The 16,656-nt window shown below is 39.3% G+C and overlaps 1 protein-coding gene across 1 annotated transcript in view; it reads left to right on the top strand.

The window, feature by feature from the left end:
• Positions 1-16,656, top strand: part of Rmnd5a (required for meiotic nuclear division 5 homolog A) — a 49,746-nt gene that overhangs the window by 973 nt on the left and 32,117 nt on the right. Inside the window, 1 exon segment of the mRNA XM_050126411.1 lies at positions 11,038-11,180. Within this exon segment, the coding sequence (XP_049982368.1) occupies positions 11,038-11,180 (143 nt within the window).

Genomic DNA, 16,656 nt, shown 5'->3' with positions numbered 1-16,656 from the left:
TTAATCCCTTCAGCAAACGGGTTTTCCGTAGAAAGTGCTTTGCCTAGATTATTTCATTAATTGGCCTACATCTTGGAAGACAGATGCCAGGGCTAGCTTGAGAAAGGTTTTTGTGTTTTAAAAATAACACTGATGGTCTGGTACTTGGGAGCCAGAATGCTGACTCTTTCTGAGTGTGAGGTAAGGGCTTGCAGTGGATTTATTCAAGAGGCCGAGCCCTTCTCAGCTAGTGGTCTGGACAGAAATTAAAGGGATGCTGCTAGCCAGGGAGAAATGCAGATGTAGCAGGTGGGATGACGGCAGTGTTAGCCCTGCCTCTCTCTCTTCTCTCCTTTTCCCTTTTCCACACAGTGCAGTTGAGGGTGACTGCTCCTCCCTGATAAAGGAGACTGACAACTTCTGACACAGCTGTCACGTTGGAACTCTGGGGAAGAGCTAAGCTGGAGCCATTGTGGTTGAAATAGTAATTGGTGGGAGGGGTACTGTTTTAACTGTAGTAAGGGCTTCTGTGTAAATCTTTGGAAATCAGATGTTGGATGACTGCATGTAAATAGACATCTGACTGTTTTGGTTGTGATGATATAGTTGATACAAGCAGGGAATAATACGGAGTGTGAGGGAATCTGGAAACGTCTTGCGAATTTTGATTAGTGAGATCAAGTTCAAGGGTTTGCTGAAGATTGCACAACCACCGTGGGTTATATGTGAGACTGGTTGTTTTCTTTTGTGTGTGGTGTTTTGAGATAGTCTCACTGTGTGGCCCAAGCCAGCTTTGAACTCATGGCCCTCCTGTATTCATCTTTCTAGTATTTGTTTGAGGTTACCACCCAAACACTAGAAAGTGTATCACCTGTTTCTGTTATTTCTAAGAAGACAGTGGAGGAGGAGATCATAGGATGAAAGATCTTAGGCTCTAACACAAGCAAGGTAGAGAGGCTGCTTAGCTGATGCTTGACCACTTTGTGGACAAAAGATTATTGGGGTTAAGAAAAATACAGTGGCTCCTGAATGGGAGGGCTCACCAAGGTGGCTCCAGTTCAGTGCTTGAAGACGCCACACCCCCTTTCTCTAGAGGAAGAAGCCAGTAGGGAAAGAGAATAAATATAGGACTTTTACTTGGAGAGGTGAAGGAATGAGGTCTACTTTTGGGGACCAGACCAGAGATTGGGGGGTTGGACTGGGAGGATGTGAGAGAGAAGATGGAACACAGAGTTCCTTACAGAAGAATATATAGAGTAGAAGAAAGATGTGTGAGGTCGGTTTAGGGAAGTTAGAGTCAGCCCCAGATGGGTAGAATGATGGTAGAGTTTAGGTCTCTTTGCTTGGTAGGGGAGCTTTTCACAAACCTATGCTGTGATGGGTAGTAGACACTACTTAAGAGTATACCGTACTCTTATTACACACAGTTGTGATTTGTGTTTATTTTCCGGCATCCCTCCCCTTTTTTTATTTTTAACTTTCCTGTGAACTAAAACTAACTACCTGCTAGTCTTCTGTGGCAGCTCTTTTAATTTCCTTGAATAAGTTGAATAGGATTAAGTGATGAAAGGTAGTTAAAAAAACATGAAAGAAGCACATATTCCACAAATACTAGGTCTGGTTTTTAAGGTAGTCTTTTTGTTTCTTGGTTCTTTTGAGTGAAGGTTTACATTCTTTGTTATCTGGCCGTGGTCTTTGAAGCAGCTGATTTCTACATTAAAGTTTCATGCAGGTGATGGGCGGTGGATAATACATTGAATCTTAAGTGTGCCCCTCTCAAAGGTATGCCTACGGAAACGGGAGTTTACAACTCTGTTTTAAGGCTTGGAATGTACCCATCTGGACAAGTAATCTGGTAGGCTCCTGTGATCTGAGAGAGGGGCTTTAGTTGGGATCTTCAGTCAGGGTTCTCTGAATCTTACATTCCAAGCTAGCGTGGTAATGTTCTTGGAAGAAAAGAATGAATAAAGTAGAACCTTGGGGGCTGTAACACTAGCTCACCAGACCCGATAGAGGACAGCTCATTGTGTATACTGGTGGGTAACTTCTTCTTTCAGAAGCATCTTGTACCAGTAGCAGAGATTAGTCCAATTTTAAATAACTATAATTTTCTTTGGCTTACTCTGAATCTGTAGTGGGGTTTCTGAGTTAAGAGGGAACACAGACAACTGTAATAAATGACCATAGTTCTAAAGTTCGTGTTGGAAACGTACTTAAATGGAGTTAGTAAGGTCTTCCACCTTGTTCCAGGTTGTAAACACCACCCAAGGGGACTGGCATCTCTGTGACCTAAAATTGTTTCATGTGAAACTTCCCTATTGGCTATCTCTTTTAAATGTAGGTTTCCTAACACATTCTGCAGGAGAGTGAGGATGGCACGGATCGTCACTCATATCTGGTGCGTTAGTTTCTGCTCTGCCACTCTATCTGTCCCTAGTTTATCAGTCTGGAAAGGGGCTGGGAAAGGGGTTTTTTTTTTTTTTTTTGGTGAAGTATTCAGCTTCTGCTAGAGGAATAATGAAGTATAAAACTCTAAGAAGGAAATTCAAGCCTTGAGTTTGGGTGGTTCTAGGGCAGCTAGGTGGATAAGAGGAGTATGGGCCTTGGAGGCTAGGGAGAGCTTAGAGAAGGCTGGCTGAACCAGGCCTGACTCTAGAGCTCTCTTTGTTGCCTTGGATAGGGCATGGAGGCCGGAGGATAGGCCTCTGTGGAGTGCCCAAAGTCAGAGGGCTAGACAGAGTTGTCCATTTGCCCTAAATGTTGGTCTGGGACAGTCAGATCACTTTTTAACCTAATTTGTTAGGAGGTCAAGAACTGAGCTCTGCTCTTAGCTAACGGAATTATTTTGAGTGAAGTTCATGTTCTTTAACTCCCCAGCTGAAAGGAGAGGAGCCCATGCCACTCTCCTTTCACTTTTTCAGTTGTGTCCACTTTTCAGTGGAAGTTTTCTCAGAAGGAAAAAATTGGGTCTCATGTAAGATTACTGTGGTTAATGCTGGCTGGGGATATTTTCCAGTATGCCCTTGGTCTAATATGAGTAATGTTTTACTCATACATGTATGTGCACTCAATTTTTACATGGGCTTGTAGTTACATACATGGATTTATCCTGTCCCAGGCACTGGTATTTGTGAGGTCATAGACTGGATATTAAGTATAATAAGCCAAAGGTCATAATTGTGCTTTTATCTTTTTTTTCCTTTTGGCATTTTTCTAGTGGAAAATACATTAAAATTTTTTGTTAGCATTTGTGGTAGGATAAAGAACAAGAGAGAGGCTGTAACAGTTTTGGTAACAGTTTCACAGTATGCTTAAAATGTAGTTGGGGGATTATAATTGTAAGAGTTAAGGATGTGCCGTATATTTCTTGGTTATTTTTAGACTATTACTAAAGGAGGTTGGCTGTACTAGGAGTCAAACCCCAACCTTTTGAATGCTAGGTAAACTCCTGACCACTGAGCTGTGTGTGTATCCCTCGCCCTTAAAAGGGGTTCTTGTGCTTTTCTACATTTAAATGTTATTTATTTTGAGTAGACAATACATGCAGTAGTTTGAATCCAAACAATAAAAAGGTTCCTGGGAACAAGCTTCCCCATCATTCTCGTTCCAGGATCTCCTAGTTGTCTAACTGATAGATGAAGATGCCAGTTTTCAGAAACATTAAAAAAAGAATTTGGGAAATGGAGCTCAGTGGTAGGATTGCTTGCCTAGCACCTCAAAAAAATGGGGGCAGTAGGGTACTATGTCACCTTTTAAAATGGCATTGGCTGTGTATTTACACTTACTATGATTAGGTTTGGTGAGTTGGTTAAAGACACTGGTGTGTGGAGTGATGAACACAGAAAAGCATCTTACGCAATTTTTTTTGCATTTATTTAGTGTGTGTGTGTGTGTGTGTGCGCGCATGCATGCATGCATGCATGCGTGTATATGGGAGAGTGTCACAGAACACAGGTGGCAGCCAGGACAGCTTGGAGGAGTTGGTTCTATGGGGCCCAGGAATCAAACTCAGGTCATTAGGCTTGGTTGCAAGCCTTTATAATTTTTATTTTTATTTTTTTTTTCGAGACAGGGTTTCTCTGTAGCTTTTGGTTCCTGTCCTGGAACTAGCTCTTGTAGACCAGGCTGGCCTCGAACTCACAGAGATCCACCTGTCTCTGCTTCCCAAGTGCTGGGATTAAAGGCGTGCGCCACCACCGCCTGGCTGTTGCAAGCTTTTTATCTGAGCCCTTTTGCTGCCTCATATATTAGCATCATAAAACTCATTTTCTGTGAGTCTTTGTAATTGTAAAACTTAAACTGTGACTCCTGTTGAGTCAGAAAATAGCTGAGCATTTGGTTACTAGTGTCAAAGCTCTTTCTTGTTTTAAGCTTGAGAGTGAAAAGATGCAAAGGTAATTAGGCAGATGAGTATGGAAAACATACGGATGTGACATTGTAAGCTCACATTTAGATCACCAAAGTATCAGTTAGGTCCTGGTAGACTCCTTTAGCCTTATTTTTTAGTTAACTCAGGTTAGCTCACATAACCAGGCTTCATTTGTTGAAACTGCACTAAAAATTGTTAAGATACTCTTGAGAGAAGAATGACTTCTGAGCTTTGAATTGAATACAGTGTGGTCTAAACTTAATTCTAGAGTAGAAAGTAGCATGTGAGTGAATCATAAATAAAAATTTGGGTGGATGGCTGTCCCATTGTTCAAGCACGGTAAGATCAGAATAGATGGGTTGCCAAGCTACTCAGGCTATTTTAAGTAGGAAAATAAAAGGTCAGTGTGTTTCCAGTTGGACTTAGAAGCGAATTTAACTTTTGCTAGCCCTTCCTGTCCAGATGTAGGAGATAAATCTTTGTTATTTGAAACATTATTCATTTAGATTTATGTGTTATCCATTATTCTTTGAGTTTCATGTGCTTTTAATTAAAGTAGATTTTTTTTTTTTGTTTTACATATGACTACATGGGCCAAGGTTAAGCAAGACTGGCTCCCGAGACACAAAAGATGTCACCAGGAAGTCTTGTCTTGCATCATTTATATTTTTCATGATTACTTGCATTTTCAGAATTTTCCCCACATTGAGGTGAAGATGGCTTGTCAAGCTCAAAAAAAAATCCAGAAACAGGGCCAGCATTTCTGGTTTTGTGTCCTTTCTCCTTAGTCAGTACCTGGAGCTGGAGTTTGTGGTCCTGGTCACCTTGAGCTCTGCTCATCCTGTGTTAGAATATACGTAGCCACATGTGTTCCCATTCTGCAGAAAAGGAGCTCTGGCAAGGCACATTTGCTGATCACATATGTTGATAAAAATGGAAGAATTCTGAACTATCAACAGCAGTGTTCTCTGAGAAGTGTTGGTGACTAGCCCAACTTTACTACCTAGCTTTAGCCTTGTATCCTACCTCTGTGTTCATAAAATTCCAAATTCTGAATACATCTTACTTAGTTCATGCAACTTTGATGCTTGACATAAAGCCTTGCTAAGAGTATTTTATCTCCTAAGTGTCTACTTCTGTATAGTAATGCAGATCATTCCAGAAATTACTTTTAAGTCTTATAGGAAAAGTATCTGTGAACTTTGTTTCTAATTAGGGAGATGAGACTGGTATGAATTTTAACAAAAACAGTGCCTTGTAATGCAAGACCATCCATATGAACCAGGTGCTGGTGAGTGGTAGAGAAAGGAGTCTGCTTTAGGATGGTAGGTTTTAGTAACAAGTGGAGATGTGGGAAGCAGGAAGATGGGATGGAAAACCAGTAGAAGAGGGTGGCGAGAACAAAGGTGCAGAAAAAGTTGAAGGAACATGGGATGAAAGCATTAAAAATAAATTGGGAGCATTCTATGACGTCGTGGACACTAGTGAAAGAGAAACGGGGAGGACACTGACATTGGGTTTTGAGGTGACATTGTCAGTATGGATGGGGCAGGGGTATGATTGGAGTTTAGTTTGCTCTGCTGGCATGGGCCTTTCCTTTGGGTCTCGTGGTAGAGATGTGCAGAGGCTTAGGGGATCTTTGAGACTGACCAGGACTTGTGCAAGAGTGGAGTCTGGCAGAGTGGGGCAGAGGTTGAAAAATCAAAGGTTATCTAAGGTTTTAAGCAGGAGTAAAATCAATAATTATGGAATCAAGAAAAAAAAACAAAGCAAAGTTTGAAAGAGTCAGGACAAATCTGAGTTTGGTTTTTAAAATATGAAATCCAGATTTAAATGTTACAATGGGTTCAACTATTGATTTTCAAGATACTTAGAGATTAAGTATCTGTGTTTTGAATAGGGGTCTTGAAAAATTAGGGCCGTGTAGCAGCCATTTGAAAACACGTGTGTGCATAGAAACTAGTAACATGATGGAATACACCTTGAGCACTGCTGGCCAAAGCTTTGATGCTCAAGTGTTAATTGAATACAAATGTCATCATTTTCCCCCTTGCTTTTGACATTTTCATGAGTTAGTTTTGATTTCATTTCATTTTTAAATATTAAGACTCTAAGCTGGGTATAGTGGGGCACACCTTAAATCCCAGTACTTGGAGTGAGTTTGAGACCACACTTGTCTACATAGTGAGTCCATTGACAGAGCTGCATAGTGAGACCCTGTCTCGAAAACAGAAATAAATAAGTAAATAAATAAAAATAAAAGGTTTCAAAAGAAAAAAAAGACTCTAAAAAAGTGAGATACAATAAAAATATACCCCTCTAGTCTTCTTAAGGATACTTAATATACTTAATAATAAAAAGAATATTCTTTTGACTTGTTTGAATTTATGCTTTAAAATTTTATTTATTTGCTTATTTATTTTTTGGGACAGTCTCATATTCTAGACTGGGCTGGAACTTGCTAGATAGCCTAGGATGACCTTGAATTTATAGCCATTCTTAATTACCCCACCTCCATTTCAGTGCTAGGATTATGAGCGAATGCCACCCCATCCCCTTGCTTGGATTGAACCTAAGACTTCAGTGTGCTAGGCAAGTACTCTTACATTCCAGCTCCTGTGGAGCTTTTGTTTGAATGTTTTGTCTTAGTTTTTAGGAACTGATTTTCATTGAATTCTGGAATACAAATATACAAAGTCTCAGTTTTTTTAGGTGTAGTTAGGATTATGTTTACTGAAAGGAGTTCTGTTTCTCTGCACCATAATACTTGTATCCTATTTTGTTTTCTATTCTATTAAGATCTCTGTCCATTTTTTAAAAATATTTATTTATTTATTATGTATACAATATTCTGTCTGTGTGTATGCCTGCAGGCCAGAAGAGGGCACCAGACCCCATTATACATGGTTGTGAGCCACCATGTGGTTGCTGGGAATTGAACTCAGGACCTTTGGAATAGGAGGCAATGCTCTTAACCTCTGAGCCATCTCTCCAGCCCTCTCTGTCCATTTTGTAAAAGTGCAAATAATTCAGAAGAGCTCATGCAGTATATGTAATATTTATAAACTTTTCTGCCTCTAGTATATTCATAAAAATATTTAAATGTTTATGATTTATAGGGAATCTGACAATTCATTTTTGCCAAAATATTTTTGTCTTAGGCAGTAGATGTTAGACTTTATGAAACTCTGATCTTTCGTATTAGTGCCCTTTTGTGTTTTTTGCCCCACTGGTTTTATGATATTTTCCACTATAGAGGGTCTCATCTCAATGACTATTGTGCAGCCTGTACTTAATGGTGTATTGACACCTAAGCTCTATTGTAAACTTAATTAGCACTTTGATCATCAGCTGATGAGCAGTCGATTCAATCTTCTGCATTTGGATGCTGCTCACTGCCAGCTGTGGGTTTAAGGATGGTCTGTTTTGTTAACAACATGTGCTTGTGCAATTGTTTAGCATCAACTCCTACCCCATATGAAAATAGGCATCAGACAAATTTAATTTTCAATTTTGCTGTCTATGACTTGATTGAATTTAGATGAGTGAAATAGAGTGAATATTACCACAGTTGGGCACATGCATTTCTCAGCTTTGTGAAGAGTAAGAAGAAATATAGACCAAATAAAGGTAGAAGATGCTAAAATAAAGGTAGCTTATGAAAACTAGCACATAACTAGAAATTTTATAATTTTTAGCTTTGTAAGATACCTCTTTTATTTACTATATTCTGATATCAGTATGTACTTTTTTGAGAAATATTATTAGTTTTGTGTGTGTGGACATGCATTGACATCAGAGGACAGTTTTGCTATTTTTTTTTTTAATTTTTCGAGACAGGGTTCTGGCCTCGAACTCAGAGATCCGCCTGCCTCTGCCTCCTGAGGGCTGGGATTAAAGGTGTGTGCTACCATCACCTGGCCAGAGGACAGTTTTATGAGTCACTTCTTTCCCACCTCTTGGGTTCCAGGGATCAGAGTCATCAGGCTTTGTAAGGTACCTTACAAAGCTAAAAATTATAAAATCCTGTTGGGGAAGCATAGGATGCTATGGAAACAGATGTTTTGTTGTTTCTGTGAAACTAGTGAACATAAATCCTGAAATGGTTAGGCGTGGAAGCCTGCAGTTAGACCTGGAGTCTTAGTTAAGTATCACAAAAAACAGATGCTAACTTCATTGAATGTCTGGGTTTAGAGGAGATACTGCCTCAAATTTCTGTGTACTATATGTAGTATACTTAAAATCTGTTTCTGGAAAAAAAAGGTACTAGCCAGGTGTGGTAGCTCATTCCTTCCTATAGCAGGAGCAGCACTTAGGAAATTGAGGTAGGAGGGTCCCTGACTGTGAGGCCAGCCTGGGCTGCAGAGTGAGGCTTATCTAAAAATTACTACTGTGAGGACAACAAAATAATACAAATGTTACAATATTTTTTAAAGGTTCTATTCTGCTACATTGAAGTTATCTTAGGGCCTTTTTGCTGTATGGGGGATCCTGGGTAGCAAATGCCATCACTGATCTATGTCCCAACAGTTACAGAAATGATTTTTAATTTACTCAATGTATGTGATGGTCGTTTGCTTGGTTTTAATCAAGTCATGTCACTGTCAGTGCTGGCAGTTGTGGTCTGTGCATGTGGGTGGGGTCCAGGGAATTTATAACATTGGAAAGAGACAGTGAACATAGGACTTTATTCTGGGTGACAAGTGGCCAACCTAGCTGGGCTCTACTTTAGTTATGGTAAAGATGGTTGTTTTATTATTTTCGTATTTTTTAATTTAGGAAGTAAATCTGATTGAATTTCCTCCACAGGAAGGTTCTTGAAGCTAGTTGTCTTTTCATGGAAAGATCAGAAAAACATTAGGACTCCCATTAGGACTGCGAAGTTTGATCTTGTCTCAATCAGTGAGGTCATTTTAGTGATTCTCAAGCCTATTTTACCTTTGGCTGCTTTCCATTGAGTCCATTTCAAAATGCATTAGGGGATCCTCTCTGAATAGGGCTTTCCTTCAGCTTATTCCATAATACTTTCTTGGGCTTCCAGATAGGCAGGCATTGCTTAACTGCAGAAATGCCCTGTTCTGAGAAATGCCCTGTTCAGGAATTTCACTGTAGTGTGAACATTGGCATGTACTTACACACACCTAGGTGGCATAGCCTTTGCACATCGTTATATAGGGGCCTGTTGTTTGTTATTGAGCCATCTTTATGTAGTGTGATGTTACGAGTCTCTGACTGAACTTGGAGCTCACTGATTCAGTTATTGTCTAGCCAGCACCTACCAGGAACCATCCCCTCTGCCTCCCCAACACCGTGGTGAGTGTCAGGTGTGTGCTGCCACACCCAGCTTTTTGTGTAGGTGGTTGGGATACTCATGCTTTTGCAACAGGGACTTTACTGACTAAGCCATCTCCCTAACCAAAAGTTTGGCTGCTTTTAAATTGAATTGTCATGCTGTCGTTGAGTTGTGTGTGTTTTTGTTTTGTTATTATTACTTTGCTGTATTGAGGATTGAACCTGTAACCTTGCACAAGCTAGGCAAATGTCCCACCACTGAGTTACGCTTTCTTGATACATTGTAGTGTGTTTCCTTGTAAATTTAGCTTTGTTTTATTCTTGACGTATTAAGAGTATGATTTGCAAATATATACTCCCATTCTGTTCAGCTTCCTGAGACAGAATTTCTTGTGGCCAAGGTGAGCTTTGAGTTCTTGATCTTTTAAATTCTACTTTCCAAGTGCTGTGATTACGGGCACACCAGCTCAGAAACTGAATTTTAATGAAGTCACTTAGTTATTTTCCTTTGGTTGCTTATGCTTTTTTTTTTTGTTTGTTTGTTTGTTTTTTGTTTTTTGGGTTTTTTTTTTTTTTTTTTTTTTTTTTTTTTGTTTTTTTTTTTTTTTTTTTTTTTTTTTTTTTTTTTTTTGGTTTTTTTTTTTTTTTTTTTTTTTTTCGAGACAGGGTTTCTCTGTAGCTTTGGTGCCGGTCCCGGAACTAGCTTTTGTAGACCAGGCTGGCCTCGAACTCCCAGAGATCCGCCTGCCTCTGTCTCCCGAGTGCTGGGATTAAAGGCATGCACCACCACCGCCCTGCTCTTGCTTATGCTTTTTGATGTCATGTTTAAGAATCCATTGGCCAAATCAAGATCAGAATACATTTTTTTCTTACAAGATTCTGATAGTTTCAACTTTTAGTTTGGGAACTTTATTCTGTTTGAATTAATTTCTGTATGTGATGTGATTCTTTCGCATGAAGCAATCTTTGTCATACTGTTTCATTTGCCTTAACGTGGTGTTTGTGTCTTGCACCAGAAGGTAAGTCGTAGGGGAAAGTTTTGGATTGCTGTTTCCTTGCTTTCTTACTGCCCATGGTGGGTGTACAGTAAATACTTGTTAGGATTTTGATCCTGTTTCTGAGTTCATCACTAATCATTATTAGCATTATGATACTGCATGGTGATATAGTTCACAGTCTGTGGTAATGACATTGTGGAGGTAGTTTGTTTCATAATAAGATTTTAATTTTTTAATTTCCAAAAATAAATAGATTCAGTTACTTCTTAGTGTTCACTTGAAAAAATAACATCTGAGTGTGACCATCTGCTTCAAAAGAGATACTGATATTTCTGTGTTTTCTCCCATCTTTCTTTGTGGAGTTTGCTTTAGTGAGTCACCAATTTTTTTTTTTAATAGGTCAAGATGCTGAATTATCAGGGACACTTTCACTTGTTTTGACACAGTGCTGCAAAAGAATAAAGGACACTGTTCAAAAGTTGGCCTCTGACCACAAAGACATCCATAGCAGTGTTTCTCGAGTTGGAAAAGCCATTGATAAGGTATGGAATTGAAGAATTTGTTTTTGTTTTTAATTTCATTTTAGTTACTATATGTTTGTATGTACGTATGTGCATGTCATAAGACCACTTGGGAGTCAGTTTTCTTTTTCCACCCATGTAGGTCATCAAGATTGGCAGCAAACTCTTTACCTAATGAGTCCCTACCTGCCCCAGAGGAATTGCTTTGTGTTTCTAACATTCTTCCTTTCCCAGTATTTTGACATCCTTTGCTTTCTCAATTTGTTCTGTGCTGTTCTTTTCTTTGCTTCTGATAACTTTTATAGTTCTTGTTTACTCTGGTACTCATTAAAAGTTCCCTGTTGCTGTTATTTGAGAAATGGAAATAAAAATAAACCTACAAAACTCTTTCTTTTTATAGCTTTGTTTACCCATTTGCTTATATGACTAGAGTCCTGATGAGTAAAGGTGCAGAGAAATGTTAAGCCACTATGTGGGAGTTTGTTTATAGGAATAAGCTTTGCTGCTTCCTAAGTGTGTCCCCGGCGATGACCCTGTTTCTGTTGTGGGATGATTAGAATAACACCCTGTATCTGTCTCCACCTTCCCCCTAATTCCTGTCTTCCTGTAGGCAGGCTAGTTGCTCTTCTTTAGTGTTGTCTTCGTGCGAGTGAGTGACATGGTTGTTAGGGGCCAGGCAAGCTACTTTAGTTGGGTGACTTCTTTCTTTTTTCTTGTGCCATTTCTTGATTAAATCATCTTTGACTTAGTGGTTGAATCCTAAGCAGTTTTTAGTTTTAGAACTGAAGCTATTTTACCCATGGGGTTCACAGTTCTGATGTAGGTTAAGAAGAGCTACCCAAGGTTTCTATCTGATGTCTCTGACTCCTCCACCTATTAGGGAGAGTGTGACTGGCCATGACTGTTTTTGTTTATATGCTGTGAACTTTTGAAAGAGGAGGCATAATGAGGGAGACCTCTTTGTAGCTAACATACCTCCTGAACATTGCGGAGTTTCTTAACCTGTATGTACAGTGAGGGCAGCATAATGTTGATGGCAGAACAGCCTGGAGGGAGAGTGTGTCCAAGAAACTCATCAGTTGCCCTGTAGAGTTAAAGTATTGAAAGACTAGGCTTCGCAGCTGGAGAGATGGCTCAGTGGTTAAGAGCATCGCCTGCTCTTCCAAAGGTCCTGAGTTCAATTCCCGGCAACCACATGGTGGCTCACAACCATCTGTAATGAGGTCTAGTGCCCTCTTCTGGCCTGCAGACATACACACAGACAGAACATTGTAAAATAAATAAATAAATACATACATACATATTTATTAAAAAAAAGAAAGACTAGGCTTAGTGGTGCCTAGATCCGGACAACTTCTAAAGAGATGCATTTGCTGATAGTTGTGATTATACATTAGGACTGTAAGTGACTATGTGACTTAGGGAAGTTTTAGCAGCCTCTCAGAGAGTGATGAACTTGGATTAGTGATGGCAAAGGCTGGGCAGATAGCAAAGGTTGGAATACTCTCTGAAATACCTTTGAGGTTTGAAACCTGTTTGGTAACTTGATGCAATAACATGACTGTGGAAGTAGGCTTGGTATCAGGATACTGTGGCACTGGAATTTATCAGTTGGTATCTGAAGTGGGTTTGTTTTTTGAGACAAGTCTTCTCTGTGGTTTTGGAGCCTATCCTAAAACTAGCTCTTGTAGACCAGGCTGGTCTCGAACTCACAGAGATCCGCCTGCCTGTGCCTCCCGAGTGCTGGGATTAAAGGCATGTGCCATCACTGCCCGGCTATTTATTTATTTAGTATACAATGTTCTGCCTGCATATATTTCTACAGTCCAGAAGGGAGTACTAGATTTCATTATAGATGGTTGTGAGCCACCATGTGGTTGCTGGGAATTGAACTCAGGACCTCTGGAAGAACAGCCAGTTCTCTTAATCTCTGAGCCATCTCTCCAGCCCCCTGAAGTGGTTTTCTGGTACATATGGAGTGGTGGGGACTTGAGAGACAATCTTAAATAATAATAATCTATGTGTGAGGAGAGAGAACTCTGGGATGCTCCTAAGGGTGTCTGCTGGACCACTGGGCCTGCTGCTTCCTGTAATTAATGTTAGGGAGTCATCACCTGTTCCGCAGACATCTGTTCATGACAGTGAGAGAGTTACTGCTCAAGAACCCGTGCTTGGAGTAGATGGGTTGGTCCCAGCAGTCTCCTTGGGTTTGTGTGTATGCTGTGGTAGGATAGATACTTTCTGTCCTGCCAAAATTATCATCAGAATTCTCTTTTGTTTTTAGACCACCTTCCTGCAGGTGACTTGGTGTGCATGGCCTCCTTCAGATGCAGCAGGCTTTTATAGACATTACTAAGGGTTGTCAAATATTTTGATTAGTCTTTAAGCAAAGTAGTAAGATGTACTTGGTGCTAAAAATAGAGTATCCTTTGAGAATGAATATCTAGGGAACACATTTATAGTTAATAATTTACATTCTGACCTGGGTTGAGATATTAGAAACAGTGTTTCTTATTAGGTATTTTATTTAGTCTCACACTTTTGAGAATTTTTTTATGTACTTGGAACTTATAAGGACTTAAATAACTGAACTATTCTGAAAGAAACAGAATAGCTCCTTCAGAATTTTCTTTTTAGGAAGGTAGTTTAAATTCTAGGTACATAGATTCTCATCCAATGTAGGAAACTACATTATTGATACTCAAAGTACTTGCTGGATTGTAGCTCAGCCACAGAGGAAGCCTTGGATGACTCAGTTTTCAGGTATCTCTAAGCACATGCTCCCTGTATTTTTGGTATCTACTATGTTGCTTGAAGAGAAAGCTCTTTCCCAACTGATGTTCCTAGATGTGAAGAGGTTTTGTGTATGCATGAGGAATCTGTAGGGTGTGGTTACATACGACTCCTCTGGCTTGTTACAGTTTGCTTTTTTTTTTTTTTTTTTTTTTTAAACTTCAGAGCTTTATTGTGCAGGACAGAGGGCCACAGTTCTGCCTGCTCACCCCCGGACTTTTAAATTGCTATTTCTCTGAGATCCCTGGTGACCCCCTTCATGATCTCCATTGGAGTTTGGAGAGAGTATAACCATGAAGGCTCAAAGCTTCCTTCCTTAAACATGGACAGTATTTATTATATTACACTTTGCCTTTACATTGGTTTTGAAAACCATACTGGAATTTATCATTAAACTACATTTATTTTTCCTTCTTAAATGTCTTTGCTACTTATTTTTACTATTCTTGTGACTTCTTTTTCTTAATTTTGTGGTGTATGCAATGTCTTCCTAAGCCAAAAGTAACTTGGGGTGCCAAGAAAGATACAAAAGTTCCAAAGAAGAATGAAGACATTGTTAAGCCTTATACACTTGACAAATACATGCAAGCTCTGAGAAGCTTGTTGTAAAGGCGAGGTACATTCATGTATTGGTGGTGAGTAAATAGGATAAAGCTGAAACCACTGTGGTTCAAGGATTGTGGCTTTCAAGGCAAACTGACCTGAGCAATAGATTGGAATGCTGTCTAGCTGCCTCTGAATGCTTTTTTTTTCCCGGGGGGGGGGGGCACATCTCCCTTCAAAGGTGGCAGAAACAGTTGGTTCCTTAGGAGTAGGCTAGATTTGTTGTTTAAAAATCATATTAACAGAGAACAGTCTAAAGTAAAAAAAAAAAAAAAAAAGACTGTTAAACCCTATGGATAGAAATGAGTATGCAATTTCTACAGATTTAAAACGTAGGGTTTTGGAACAGCACAGAGGAGAACAAATCGTGGCCTTTCTTGAAGGGAAAAGGAACATTTAAAGGACCTACCAGACAGTCCCATCTATTAGGTGGTCTGTATATTTGTGCAAATAAGACCTAGGGCATTCCCGTTTGCAGTGGAGCCTTCAGGTTAATTGTGTTATCTTTTTCAGAAGACTCTTGAAAGGATGGTGGCTTTCAGTCACAGACATACCAGCCGGGGTTAAAAATTGCTTGTTTCAAAAGCCTTTGTTACTTGTAGTGTGTGTTTCTGCAGAAACTTTTAGTGTAGCTTTTTAAAGTGCCAAGTGATAGATTTTTTTCTTTAATGTTTTAAGTGTTCTTTTTTCATTTTAGTATTAAATTTTTTAAAAGATTTATTTATTTATTATATATACAGCATTCCTTTCATGTATGCCTGCATGCCAGAAAGGGGTACCAGATCTCATTCTAGATGGCTGTGAGCCACCATGTGGTTGTTGGAAATTGAACTCAGGAACTCTGGAAGAGCAGTCAGTGCTCTTAACTGCCAAGCCATCTTTCTAGCCCCAGTATTAATTTTTTTTTTTAAATTCTCTGAAAATGTTGACAGAAAAGAAGTTTGTATTATGTAAGAAATTTTCTGGCTTTTTTTGTTATTGTGGATATAAAACATTGAAGTTTTTACTTTAATGTGTTGGCTATTAAAGTATTTTAGCCCTTGAATTCTTGATTTTTTTTGTTTTTAATTGAATTTATTCATTCACTGTTTGCTAACAAATAGTGTGTTGGGCTGTTTTTTAATTTTCTACCTCTTAGAATTCTGTTTAGGGTTGTTGGGGGGGCTAAAATGAATAATAATGAGATTTTTAAGCATCTAAAGTGTATGTTACTATGTGTTAGGAATCTTAACTAGTGTTGTAAAAGTACTAGGTTTTCTTTTTTTTTTTTCCTCTCTCAAGACAGGGTTTCTCTGTGGAGCAGTTTTGGGTGTCCTGGAACTTGCTTTGTAGACCATGCTGGTCTGTAACTCAACAGAGATCCGCTTGTCTCTGCCTCCTGGGATTAAAGGCGTGATGGGTTTTCTTAACATATAAAATAATAGAAAAAGTTCTGAGGCAAGTGCAAGTTGAATTGTAAAGGAAAGATTGTACTTTTGGCGATTCTAAGGTTTGCAGAGTTAGTATCTTAAATATGGCTTGGAAGACTATAAGATTTGAAAGAAGAAAGCAAGGAAGTGAGCTTTTCTGTTAGGATAGATAACAAAAAAATAACCCATGTTAAAGACTGAAGGACTGACTTGGTTAGGGTCGGTCCTTTTCCCGATATTGAGGAGAGGTCAGGCTGGTAAAGATGTATGGATTATGAATTCTGTCCAGCAGGTGATGGACAGAAGCGAAGACATGAAATCAGGGGAGGATTAACCTGACATCATATAGGATGACAATAAGTGGTGGTGGTCAGGGGCAGAGAAGTGGGAACTTTGCTTACGCGGTGGTGACTGTATTTCTTATACTGAGCTGAGCGCTTCACTTGCATTTGTGTGTCCCATGATGCTAGTATGTTGTTCTCATTGAGTTATGAGGAAACTGAGGTGAAGAGATGTTGAACAACATACCCTGAATATACAGCCTGGAGAGCAGACCAAGGTTTGGAAATGTTTTCAATTGAGAATTTGATCTTAAACTTTACTTGAAAGTCAGTGAGGTATGGCAGGTCTAGTAATGTTGGGGTGAAATGATGGGTACAAATCATTCATTCATTCATTCATTTATTAAAGAT

Source organism: Alexandromys fortis, unplaced genomic scaffold (genome assembly GCF_014885135.2).
Source record: "Alexandromys fortis isolate MF-2015 unplaced genomic scaffold, M_Fortis_MF-2015_v1.1 scaffold_257, whole genome shotgun sequence".
Classification (NCBI taxonomy): domain Eukaryota; kingdom Metazoa; phylum Chordata; class Mammalia; order Rodentia; family Cricetidae; genus Alexandromys; species Alexandromys fortis.
Note: the sequence above shows the minus strand (reverse complement) of the source record. Positions and strands in the feature narration are given on the sequence as shown.